The sequence below is a fragment of the Nerophis lumbriciformis genome, linkage group LG01, assembly GCF_033978685.3.
Source record: "Nerophis lumbriciformis linkage group LG01, RoL_Nlum_v2.1, whole genome shotgun sequence".
NCBI lineage: Eukaryota > Metazoa > Chordata > Actinopteri > Syngnathiformes > Syngnathidae > Nerophis > Nerophis lumbriciformis.
The window spans coordinates 26,057,586-26,071,205 of NC_084548.2; the positions used below are offsets into that span (position 1 = coordinate 26,057,586).

The 13,620-nt window shown below is 37.6% G+C and overlaps 1 protein-coding gene across 3 annotated transcripts in view; it reads left to right on the top strand.

Moving 5' to 3' along the window:
* Window positions 1-13,620, top strand: part of dmd (dystrophin) — a 586,555-nt gene that overhangs the window by 547,033 nt on the left and 25,902 nt on the right. For all 3 annotated transcript variants that reach the window (XM_061978041.1, XM_061978050.1, XM_061978059.1), the window contains 4 exons: window positions 910-948; window positions 4,192-4,257; window positions 7,975-8,040; window positions 10,874-11,032. In XM_061978041.1, coding sequence (XP_061834025.1) covers window positions 910-948; window positions 4,192-4,257; window positions 7,975-8,040; window positions 10,874-11,032 — 330 coding nt within the window. The remainder of the gene's footprint in view (window positions 1-909; window positions 949-4,191; window positions 4,258-7,974; window positions 8,041-10,873; window positions 11,033-13,620) is intronic.

Sequence of the window (13,620 nt, forward strand, 5' to 3'; positions counted from 1 at the left end):
TTTGAAACATGAATTGCCAAAGGTGGCAATACTTCAAACTTAGATAAACATTTAAAAGGAAAACATTCAGACCTGCAAAATCAGTTTAAAGATAGCTCCTCTTTTGGGCCCATTTAGATACTTACACGCACACAGCTGGGGCCCGTTGCCAATTATTAGAGTCAAAATCGACCATGTCGCTTAAACTAATGCAAGTGAAATTACTGAATCTCGTAACAAATTCCTACAATTTGTGTTATGTCTTTAACAATGTGTATTTTACATGCTACGTGTCTTTGATCTGTTTAGTTTTACTAAACTTCACTTCACTTTTAGCCATAGTATTCTTTTTAGTGGTTATTAATTTTTTTTTTTGTCCTAAAGCACAGACCAACAGTGGCATCCATAAATTACGAAGCATCTAATACAATGTCACTAAAGTGTTCTATTTAATTCAAATCTAATTCTAGATTGTGGCAGGCTATATGTAATATGTAAAATTGTGAATTGTTATTTGAGTGCAATAAGAATTTTTTTATTTTTTTTTATTTAAATCTTCTAAAATTGTTAGTTCTAGTGCAATAAGAAATGTATGTTTAATGTATCGTAACATTTTCTGTTAAAATAAAGCCAATAATGAAATATTTTGTGGTCCCCTTGATTTTGAAAAGTATTAAAGTATTGAAATACATATTGGTACCAATAAAAAAACATTTTTAGGTTTCATCATATTTTACATTTCAGAAAGATTATCACCATGAATTGTTAAAAAGAAGTCATGTTCTATGAGGACTCTTCCATACAACCGTCGGTGGACTAAAATGTTATGCTTTTTTTTTGTTAATACTATATTTGTTTGACTGTGGTTATTTCTCTTTTTGTGCAATGTGGCCATTCTACCGTCTGTCATTTTTGTTTTCTGCCTTACAGTCCTGTCACACTGATCAACTTCTGGCCAGTAGATCATGCGTGAGTACAAACACACATCCACTGTATCATTTGGTGTCTAGTTAAGCTGGGTCTTAAATATACAACAAATTAAATGGCACAGTCTAATTTGCATAATTGGCAATGACACATGTGCATGTTATTTTTATGGACATTGTGGAAGAGATAAAAAGTGAGCAAAAACAGGAAAAAAACTATTATGTTTAGAAATATATATGATCTTACTTTTGCTCCCTCTTTATGTGTTTTTATTTTACACAGTTGCACCTGCTGCTCAATGGGAAGAGAGATATGTGCGTTCATGTTAAAGTCTCAAAAAGTTTCTAATAACACCAGAAAACATTGCTAGATTTGTTGCCAATGCTTTGTTGGAAATAGACAATGTAGATATATCACTACGTTGCAAACACTGGGAGGCAAGAAAGAAAATGCAAATTGCAGGAAGTTTTCTCTTATAGGAGATATATTATTAATATATCTTAATAATAACAAACACTATTAAAAACACCATCAGACACCAAAACTAATCAACTGATTTTGTTTTAATCAGCCCTTTAAGTCAGCCAGCAGCTATAACGTTATAACATGGCATCGCTGAAGAGACAATGTGTAATATTTTTATTTCTGAAAGTTAACATATGTTCATACACACTCACGGAGGTTTCTCTCTTCATCATCTGTCATTGCAGGGATTGGCCATAAATTCTCACCACTATTCTTGCGACACTATGCCAATTTGCACAAACATTTCGACGTGCTAAATATAAACCCAAACCCAAAAACAGAGGCCACAAACGGTTTTAGGCTTGATAAATCACATTATGAGTGCTAAATTATCCCCCTTTCAGTATTGTGACTGTTCTAATAATCAGCATATATCCGTGGTTCTCAACCTTTTTTCGCCAAGTACCACCTCAGAAACACTTGGCTCTCCAAGTACCACCATAATGAGCAACATTAAAATAGAGTAGCGTAGTAGGCCTAAGTATTAAAAAAAAACAAGTAGGGGGTTTTATTTCATTTGTTTGTTTTTTTCATTCATTTATCTATTTACTTCAGGAATGACTTAAAAAAGTACAAAGTATTTAAAGCCCTACTTTAAACTTTCAGTTTTGATTTTGGTGGTGCCAGTGTACCAAAGCGATAGTGTTTTGCCAGAAGGAAGACCACATTTCCCATGATGACGAGCGCATATAGCTTCCAAACTGACCTAATTTTCGCTGTAATATTGGCACAATTATTACATCCCTAATGGCTATGCCAATGTTAAATAGCAAACACTATCATGAAATTATCTTGGATTGCGCTACATACATTGACGCTACTACCAAGTCTGTTTCGGAGCGGATGCAAGTACAATCAAAGAAAGACCGGCAGGAGAGTTTTTCCGAAAGAAGTAGTGTGGTGGCTATTTATTGCTACCATGCGAATTTCCGATACCTAACATTAGCATTATCATCTTGCTTTAAGCATCGAAAGTCACTAACTAGTTTAGCAAGAAAACAGCCAAGGCGGCATCGGTCTGAAATCCATCCTCATTCATCTTTGAGCTCACACCAGCGAGTGAAAGCCAGGCCAATGTTGATACTGACTGTCCTTTTAGCCGGGTAAGCTCAATTTTTCTTTCTTTGTCTCCTCAGACAAAAATTTTCGTTTCTTTGGCTGTTTTACAGCTTCGGCCATGATAGCAGTAATTGCACGTAGGTGTTCTTCTTCTTCTTCGGCACGCAGGGGTTAACATCGACTTCCATCTTTTGAACAGATATGAAAAGGAAGGCATGACATATGCTGAAAGCAAGTCAGCACACTTGTTATTTTTTGCGTGGCATGGTTCTGTACTTAAATTAAGTAATTATTTTGCGTACTACTAGATAGGGCCCACAGTACCACAGTTTGAGAATCACTTTTCTACATATACATGTAGACATACACGCTAAATAGATTGCACTTGTTTGTTTAATTAAGAGTCGCAGTTGTCTGTGCACAATCTTAGCGTGTGCTATCAAGTTTGCACATGTTTTAATACACACAAACTTTCGTAGGTCAGGCCCCAGTGCAGATGAGGTGTGTCAAGAAACAGTGTTACGATGCCATCTCTTATATATATTTTTTATACATATATTACGGCTGTCAAAAATAATGAGTTAATTCATGTGATTAATCACACAAATTATTATCCATTTATATAGTCAGATAAAGCACACCATTTTTTTTGGTCGCACATGCTTCTTTACCTTAACCTCGGATGGTTACCTGAAAGGGGGCACAAGTTGTTATATGGTCAGTGTTCAGGTCAATGCATACATCAGTGCAAAGATGAGACTCCAAATGATTTGCTTGCTTGCAAATTTTACTCCAAACTACACCCTAACTGGACTTGAGATAAAACTGTTACCATGTTTTCAGCAAAAATGACATTCTGACAATCAAATTGCAATATTGGGGTATTTTTTAAGTTGACTTTTAACCTGGGATAAATTATGATTAATGATGATAATTCATCTAATGAAAAAAGTATTATTTGACATTTATATATGTTTATATATACATATTCATATATAAATTATAATAATGCATTTATGAACAAAGAAGAACTTGTAGCGCTAAATCAATTTGTGGTGGTCAAAATGTATTCGTAGCTGGCTGCCACGCTGGAAATACTGTGAGTATTCACAACCTCTGCCATGAAGCTGAAAATTTAACTCCTGTGCATCAATCTATCCATCTTTTTTCTACCGCTTGTCCCTCTGGGGGTTGCGAGGGGTGCTGGAGCCTATCCCAGCTGCACTCCTTACTTATGTATTACATCTGATGACTTTAATTATTTAATATTTTCAAAACATTTGCAAACATTTTGAAAAAACATTTAGTCATTATGGGGTGTTATGTGTACAATTTTAGGAGCAAAATTAATGTATTCCATTATAAAATACAATTGTAACATGCCACTTGAATATTTTCCAGAAGCACTGTACCGGTAAATAGAAGTTAGCATCTCAGATAAAAACACATAGCACCGTCCTCGTGAAATAAAATTGTGAATTTGTTCACATAAAGAGACATTTTCAGGATTTTTTTTATCAATATGTGGCATATAGTCCTCAGAGATGGAGTTAATGAAGGCAAAAGGGAGCTTTTCTTCAGGCAGACTCTTATTTACACCACTGCACACTGCCCCCTTGTGGGCTCATGCGGCGTGTTTATGGATTAATGAGTCCCTGGTTGTATTCATCATGCCCCTGTCTTCTCATTTGTTTCCGGCAGGCCTGGCTCATCCCCTCAGCTTTCGCACGACGACACGCACACACGGATCGAGCACTACGCCAACCGGTAACACAAACACGCACAACCAGTGCATTCAGCACCCTGCGAGTGTTGCACATATTGGCCTCTCCAGACACCAGAAACATTCTGATGATGTGATTTTGAAGGAATTATCTTGGGGGAATGTTAAAGCATCTCTCGCTTGAAAATAAGTATTTGATTTCCTGCTGATTTTGTTCACCCCCTCACTGATATATGAACAGTCATCATTTGTAGACCTGTAGTGCCAGAGAGAGACAATAATGCCGTATGTCACCAGCTTAAGGTTACACTTTTTTAAACCTGAAAATGTAAGAACACCATCAACCAACAGCTAGTATATGTTAGCAGTATTGGTTAAAGAGAATCAGTAACCATGTCAGTGTTCCTCCTTGGCAATTCTGCAAACACGTCTGCCACAGTCCAGTAATACAGTAACGGTGGATGACAAAAAGTGATTTGACACACAATGTATAGTGTTTCATGTTTTTTACTTTTAACCTATGTATGTTGCATCCACCTCTTCAGCATACCATCGCTACTTTGTGGGAATTGGCTACATTGTTTCCCGTTTTTGCCTATCGTTCACAATCATTATGAAATACCTGACGACGGAGGGATTTTTTCTTTAATGCATTCCAAGTCGTAAATAAACGTAAATCAAAATCCGCTTACAGCGGAGCCAATGGGAGGTCCCCTACTCAGCCCATAAAATCCAATTAAAAACATCCAAAAAGCGCCAACAATACTCTATTTACATTTCGTGACTTGAATATTAACCAAGTATTAGTGATAAAGCTTTTATAAGCGCTAACGCAGACAAACTATTTATAGCGGCGCTGTGACCGCGAGCTTGTGTGTAATGTTTACATCATCGACTGATCAGCTGTTTCCTCGCTTCCCTGCTCCCTGGAAGTTTATTGTAGATCATATATCATCCCTCTCACCTGTATAGAAGAAGGCTGAGAATGTATTCCGAAAAGTTGGTACAATTTGACAGCCAATTTAGACCCGTAAATGGTGAGAACGACGCAAGAAACGCTTAGCTCCACCTCTCTTTTCTTTGCGAGGATTATGAGTCATTCTTCATCTAAATGGGAATATATGAACATCCTAGCAGTCGGCATTCTAATTACAGCAGACCTTATACAGTAAGTGATGTTTTATGATTTTTGTTGGCTCTCATGTCTGCAGTGACCAATAATCAGTGATGTTGTTAAACACAAAGCGAGAGTTAATTAATGTGCCATCACTTAAGGCTCTAATATCAGTTTCATATCGGAAGTGAAAAAGTCGTATCTTATACACTTTGCTGCAAATCAAGTTTTTATTTTAGAAAAAATAGGCTACAGCTCAGCTTTGTGTTTAAGTGAATACACATTTTATTATTAGTGTTATTTTCATCACAATTTCAGCGTATCCTTTACTTCTTGCTTTAAAAAAGATTGTTTATTATAAAGTTATTGTACACTATTAGATATTGTACTGATTCACTTTGTTAGCTACAACACAAAGATAAAATGTGAATGCTTTGTTCAAATAGGCTAGCCTATATTGACCTACTCAGTGGCAGTAGTGGTTAGAGTGTCCGCCCTGAGATCGGTAGGTTGTGAGTTCAAACCCCGGCCGAGTCATACCAAAGACTATAAAAATGGGACCCATTACCTACCTGCTTGGCACTCAGCATCAAGGGTTGGAATTGGGGGTTAAATCACCAAAAATGATTCCCGGGCGCGGCACCGCTGCTGCCCACTGCTCCCCTCACCTCCCAGGGGGTGATCAAGGGGATGGGTCAAATGCAGAGGACAAATTTCACCACACCTAGTGTGTGTGTGACCATCATTGGCACTTTAACTTAACTTAACTTTAACTACATTGGATGGCTTTTAGTTGTGGCAGATTGTCACATTCACGTCCTTTTGTTTCCTTAGTTGGTGTTTATTTCCTGTCAGTGCTCTTATTTTACTTCCACTTCCTGCTTGACTACCTGAGCGCTATTTCCCCTCACCTGCCACTGATTGGCAGTTTGGCCACACCTGTTGTCAATCAGCTGTCTGCTATTTATGCCTGCCTCGCCCTCCAGTCAGGGTTCGATGATTGGTTTCCTGTTATCTTGTTTCCTACATGTGCACTTACCAGTGGCACTATTTCCTTTCTGATATTAAAATCATGTTTACCTGCGCTACACCTGCCATTTCTGCATATTGGGGTTCAAGACCAACAGAAGCTGACATTAGTATCTTTAATGTACAAAATCTTTCAAGATACCCTACCCACCTCCCTACATCCTTCCATTTTTGTATAGACACCCCTGGCTCACATGATCAATACCTTACATACTGTATGTGTCATGGCTTTGAGAGCATTATTGATTTAATTCAGAGAGTATACAAAGGCGTCTTGGGAGGCGAATGGTATAATGCACGGTATCAGCATGGGCGCTCAAAAGCTCACTCTATTCTCGAACTAGGAAAATACTTTAAGATGTTTTAAACTTCGCAAAAAGTCAATTGTGGCTTATTATTTCAGGTTTGTGGTCTTCTACACAGACATCCACTAGGGCGGTCGCTCACTCCACAGCGGGGTCATTAACATTAACCCTGTGATGCACAGTTGTCACTACAATGGACACTGGACAGCTATCCAAAAGCTGTTTTCTACAGTATGCATGAGTTTACATTTTAAAGTTACGCATCCTTCGCAACAGTGGATGCTATTGTGTCCATAGCCACCTATAGAGAGAGTATGGATAGCTTGGTTTCAGAGTTGGTCCCAAACATGTCGCCCTGCAGTCACATGAGAGGCTTTGGGCTAATCATTTAAGAGATTGTCTGGCCTTAGTCTTTCTGATTGGTCAAAAAGCCCCTCACGTGACAACAGGGCACCATGTTTGAGACCAACTCTGAAACCGAGTTGTCCATATTTTCTCAAAACATGGCTCTGATTGTGTCTTGCCATTCACTGCAACCTACCGGTTAGCTGTTGTAAATGCGTTAAAAAAAAACTACATAAAAACAAGATGGCCGAGGGACATACGGAAGTGCAGTGTAGGAAAATAATATACGTCCATTCCTTCTGCTCTAGGAGACCCTTACGGGTATAAAAGTATTGGGATATCAAGCAACTACAGTAGTTTATTTTATTGATTTTGGATTTGATGAAATGTAAATTATACTCCCAGAAATGACCCTTGACTACCGACATCCCAATTGAAGTTACAAATCTTCAAAATAGTGATGTTTTGCAATAAATGTTTATCCTGTTCGTCCTGCGATCTAAAGCGTACTTTGACTTTTGGCCCCTTGTACAAGAGACCCTTTTGGACATTTCACCAACTCCTTGAAAATATATTATTTTCATTTTCGTTTTCTTTAATTGCTCATGCCTCCATAGCACATAAGAGGATACAATGATTGTAATAATCCATGCGTCACAAAGTTAAAATAAACAGATTATAAAAGCACATTTAATGGGAATGTTACAAAATCTCTACCAATAATGCTTACTTTAATAGCGGTATTCATTTAACAATATGACAGTGTGGTTATAATTTGCTGTAGTTTGCTACACTATGGAGTCAAAATGATACAAACTTCATTGCCCGTGCGTGTGCAAGTATTAGCAAAATCTTTTGTGTGGTGCTTTTTAGAGTTATGGCGTGTGCTGCCACTTTTGCTTTCAAAACAGAAAATAATTTGAATAGAATTTTTGCAACTGACTGCTCTTATTTCTCCTCCTCTACAGGTTAGCAGAAATGGAGAATCGTAATGGCTGTTATCTGAATGACAGTATCTCACCCAATGAGAGCATGTGAGAAAGGCTTTTTTTTTTTGCTTTCTTAATTTATGCCACTGATTGCCTGGCTGCTCTTCCTTCCTTGCCCCGCATTGGACGGGCGCTTGTGTCTCAAATCGAGCACTTCCATACTTACATTTAAAGGGGCTGTTTACAACATTTACGGTAAACAGATGCCTAGAGGGCACCAACTTTCAAATGTATTTTACACAGTATAATATTCACCCTCTTACGGTTTGTCGTACGTAATGAAGTAATTATGTACGTACGTAACACATGCACGCGCATCAGCTTTAGGTGTTGTTAGCTAATGATAACAATTTGGATAGCTAGCGTTAGCTGTTATTTAATGTATATTCCAACATAACAACATGACTGCAAATTGTTTGTTGCTTCTCTTGGACTGCTTTTTTATGTGTGCACATGCTGCCTGCGCATACGTTTGGACGAGACCGGGTAATTGACTGCCAGTAAAAAAAAAAGATTCTATAACCTTTGTAATGGTGAAAAATATAGACAATTGTCAAACAAATGTGTTATGTTAAAACCCTAATGGTAACATAAGCTAGCCGGTAGTGTTCTTGTTATTTTTTGGTTTGAAAAATGCTACTGTGAGGACGTTTCAAACAGCCCCTTTAAATATTTTGAGTGCAGTATGTGTTCACACTGAGATGTCGGCAAAATGCAGTGTATTGTCAGTACAAACAGGCAAAACACTTAAATGTTGATTGCAGTGATGTGGACACTAACCACCCTCAATAGTCACCATCTTGGTTACATTTCAAAAGGTGAGGGATCAAATTGTGTGGTTACAATTCACAATTAAAAAGGAGAGAAGAAAGAAGTGAGTAAATATTTCGGTCGATTTGTAATGGATTTGGGACATGACTACACTATTTAAAATCTGCATACTCGGGAACAAAGTGCACAGTATACCGTATTTTTCGGACTATAAGTCGCAGTTTTTTTCATAGTTTGGCCGGGATTGCGACTTATACTCAGGAGAGACTGATGTGTGAAATTATTAACACATTACCGTAAAATATCAAATAATATTATTTAGCTCATTCACGTAAGAGACTAGACGTATAAGATTTCATCGGATTTAGCGATTAGGAGTGACAGATTGTTTGGTAAACATATAGCATGTCCTATATGTTATAGTTATTTGAATGACTCTTACCATAATATGTTGCATTAACATACCAGGCACGTTCTCAGTTGGTTATTTATGCGTCATATAACGTTCACTTATTCAGCCTGTTGTTCACTATTCTTTATTTATTTTAAATTGCCTTTCAAATGTCTATTCTTGGTGTTGGGTTTTATCAAATAAATTTCCCCCAAAAATGCGACTTATACTCCAGTGCGACTTATATATGTTTTTCCCCTTCTTTATTATGCATTTTCGGCCGGTGCGACTTATACTCCGGAGCGACTTATACTCCGGAAAATACGGTACTTATTGAAGTGTACTGACAGAAGTAAGTATTCCATTTGAGACACAGCTTGTACTTGACATTGTGCACTTCACTACAAACAATTAGTTTTGTGAGTATATTTTGACTTTTGAGTGTAATAAGTGCAGTCACACTGAGAACATAGTACATGTACATGGATGTTACACTAACAGTCTAAACCATTAAAATGTTGGACACTGACCACCTTCGATAGTCGCCATTTTAGCTACGTAGCGGAAGGGGGTGGACGAACTTTAATGGTTTCAATTCACAATTAAAAAGGAGAGAAAAGAAGAAGCAGGTAAATATTGCAATCGTTATTTCCGGCAGCGATAGTAATGGATTTGAACAGCACTACACTGTCATAATTTGAGTGTTCAGAAACCAAGTAGACCTACACGGTATACTTATTAAAGTGTACTGACAGAAATATTCCATTTGAGACACAGCATGTGTATATGTGTTGCACAGCCCTTATGCATGTGCATATTAGAATGATGTCGCTGTTTATTTTTTAATATATTTTCAGGGATGTGCAATAAAGTGGCCTTCATGTGATCTCATGTATTTTGTCATTTGCTTTATCTAAGCGTTATTAGCATTTTTTTTTTCAATTTATTTTTTTAATTCAATAAATTTTTTAATGTGACTCTTTTCCCTCTTTGTGGCCAAGTTGTCCTTCATGTACATTATTCTTCTTCTCCATTTCCGTCCCTATTACCTCTTAACTAAAAATTCATCCCAAAAACTGGAAAAACGGAATGTGTGATCAGTTGACCTGAATATTTACTGTTGCAACATATAATTATGGTATTGGTAGTTTAAATTATGAACAAGACAGACGGTGTCACACTCCTTTTCATTGAGGGCCCCATTGCAAATATGGCTGCCCTCAGAGGGCAGTGAATAATATGTTACTATTAATGTATAATTGTCTCATGTTATCACTAAATTGCTTTGAAATCACCAGCCAGGGTGACAAACAGATATTTAAGCATTTATTTTTATTTTAACAAAAATGTTAGTGCTATCTGATTATATAATAGTTTGTTGCATGATCAGATAACATTAGAGTTTGAAAGACATACAATTGCATGCACAATTTTTGTCAAAATTGAAAGACCGAATACATTTAGTAAGAAAGATGAAGTGTTTCATTGATGCACATTATTTGCAGTTCTTTGTGGGCCACATAAAACAACGTGGCAGGCCACACTTGAGTTTGACACGTACACATTAGACTATTGCTGCTACCGGCTTAAGTGCTGTACAATACTCCAAATAGATGTCTGTTGCTATTTGCTTCTTGTTTTGCTGAGGTCCTGTTTGCTGCATCCACAGTCGCTTTTTTACTTAGCTGTTTGTTTGCTGTGCATGTGTGTTTGCAGTGATGACGAGCACATGTTGATCCAACACTACTGCCAGTCTCTGAACCAAGGCTCTCCCCTTAGCCAGCCACGCAGTCCGGCCCAGATCCTTGTCTCCATGGAAACAGAAGAGAAAGGAGAGTTGGAGCGGGTCCTCAACGATTTGGAGCAGGAAAACAGGTTAGTCAAACTCATCTTTTGTTCTTTAACCTGTTCCCACCTGCTGCCACTACCTCGAGGCTCCTGAATCATGCCTCGGCAGGAATGAAGCCTGTAGTTCAAGCCATCGTAATTTTCTAAAAATAAAATTAATACTAAAATACAGTATGTGTAATATATAATAGGGCTGTCAAACGATTAAAATATTTAATTGTGATTAATCGCAGTTTGTTCATAGTTAACTCAAAATTAATTGCGATAATCACAAGTACCGGTAGATACATTTTTTCATCATAAATAAGTGTACCCAAGACTTATAATTTTCTAGTTTTTATTACCATGACTGGACATTTAGTTTGCTTTAATAACATGTTTTTAAACAGTATGCTTTTTTTACATACAAACAGCCTTTTTAATGACAATAAAAAAAATTACCTGCAGTGCGTTGGTGTATTGCTAGATTTAGTTTTTTGTAGGATTACAGAATTAGTATTCTTGCTGTAGGAGCACTTTCAGAGGAGCTATGCCATGTTTAGATACCAGTTATGATTATGGTTTCTTAAAGATGTTTGGTAATGTAATTTATGATATTTCTACCCGAATAAATGTTTTTAATATTCTGTAAATCACATGTAAAGTTAATGGTATTCATATATCTACATAACAATGTTTTAACCTTCTCCATTTATAATTAAATTATACTTAAGTGGGTTCCCTCCAGGTACTCCGGCTTCCTCCCACCTCCAAAGACATGCACCTGGGGATAGGTTGATTGGCAACACTAAATTGGCCCTAGTGTGTGAATGTGAGTGTGAATGTTGTCCGTCTGTCGGTGTTGGCCCTGTGATGAGGTGGCGACTTGTCCAGGGTGTACACCGCCTTCCGCCCGAATGCAGCGGAGATAGGCTCCAGCACCCCCCACGACCCCAAAAGGGACAAGCAGTAGAAAATGGATGGATTTAAGATTCTGTAATTGCGGACTATCAATCAGAGCAGGTTATAAAATAATATACACTTTATTTCAATCTGCCAGAAAACATTCATTTAGGTAGAAATATCACAGATTACATTAATGAATTACATGATCGTAATGTAAGACGATTTTCCATTTTGTTAATGTAATAAGACTGGATTTGGCGTGTCGTGCTTTTATTGTGAAGCCGAAAGTTTGTGATGAGGTGTCTCGACATGTTTTGACGGCGTGAAAAAAATTACTCTAGACTTTCTGCATACTGTCGTTTTTTTCTGCTGAGTTTTTATCCAATCTTACTAAAGCAGTTAGTGTAACAATCTACATTTTATGTTATTAATGCACTCAACCGTAGTCCAAACATGGAAGTAAAGCTCCACCTCTCTGCAAGCGGCAAAGCAAGCCAGCAGGCAGTTGCTGCAGTGATGTCGTCTTACGGCAATAGTAACTGAACGGCATTACATTTTCCCACGCTACGAAATGGACAGAGGGTCAAAAAGCAGCGTGCGTGTTAAAAAAATGTAACTTCTAGTTAACATTGACAGCCCTAAAATAAACATATAGTCATCAAGTTAGGGCTGTCAATGTTAACGCGATAAAGCATTAACTACAAATTTCAATAACATGTAGAGCTGCAGCTATCGAATATTTTAGTAATCGAGTATTCCATCGAATATCCCGATCGATTAAACGAGTATTCGAATAAATCATATTTTTGATTATTTTTTATTTTTTTTTGTCCTGTTCAGCTTCTCAAGCAAATCATATTGTTGATGTAGATCCCAATATTGGCTGTACAAATTTACTTTACAAAAGAGAAGTGTGGGATACTTCTCTTGTTACCTTATTTGTATTTTGACTTTATTAAAAATTATTTATATTATTATTTGGTGCAGCCGGGCCGGAGCAATGTTTTTGCTTAATTAAGGTTTAATTATACATGTTAAGATGTGCCCTCAATTATTGCGTTTGGCCTAATTGTCTTTTATTTCCTAAACGCCTGTTTTCATTATTGAAGGCTGACACGCACAGCTGAAATGCGTCCGTGGTTGATCGTGCCAATTTGTGTGTGCTAATAAAAACAGGTGCGCTCAGCACTAAATGGTAACACCCGAATAAGTTTTTCAACTTGTTTAAGTTGGGGTCCACGTTAATCAATTCATGGTAGGGCACAAGAGAAGAGATGCCGAAACGTAAATGCAACATCACGGATGATTTGTGGGGAAAAGTATCCGTGTTTTTGTCCTGGCCGTGACACATGGGAAGCAAAATGCACTGTATGCAAGGCAGGAACGTACTGTATGTATCCGTGGCAAATAAACCATCTACAAGGCCATATCGACACTACAAAGCACAAAACAGCTGTGCAGGGCGAGAGCTCGTCTGCTGTTTTTTGTTTAAATTTAATTACCGGTAACCTGTTTTGAGGCATTATTTATGTTTACATTATATACAAACCCCGTTTCCATATGAGTTGGGAAATTGTGTTAGATGTAAATATAAACGGAATACATCCATCCATCCATCCATTTTCTACCGCTTATTCCCTTTGGGGTCGCGGGGGGCGCTGGAGCCTATCTCAGCTACAATCGGGCGGAAGGCGGGGTACACCCAGGACAAGTCGCCACCTCATCGCAGG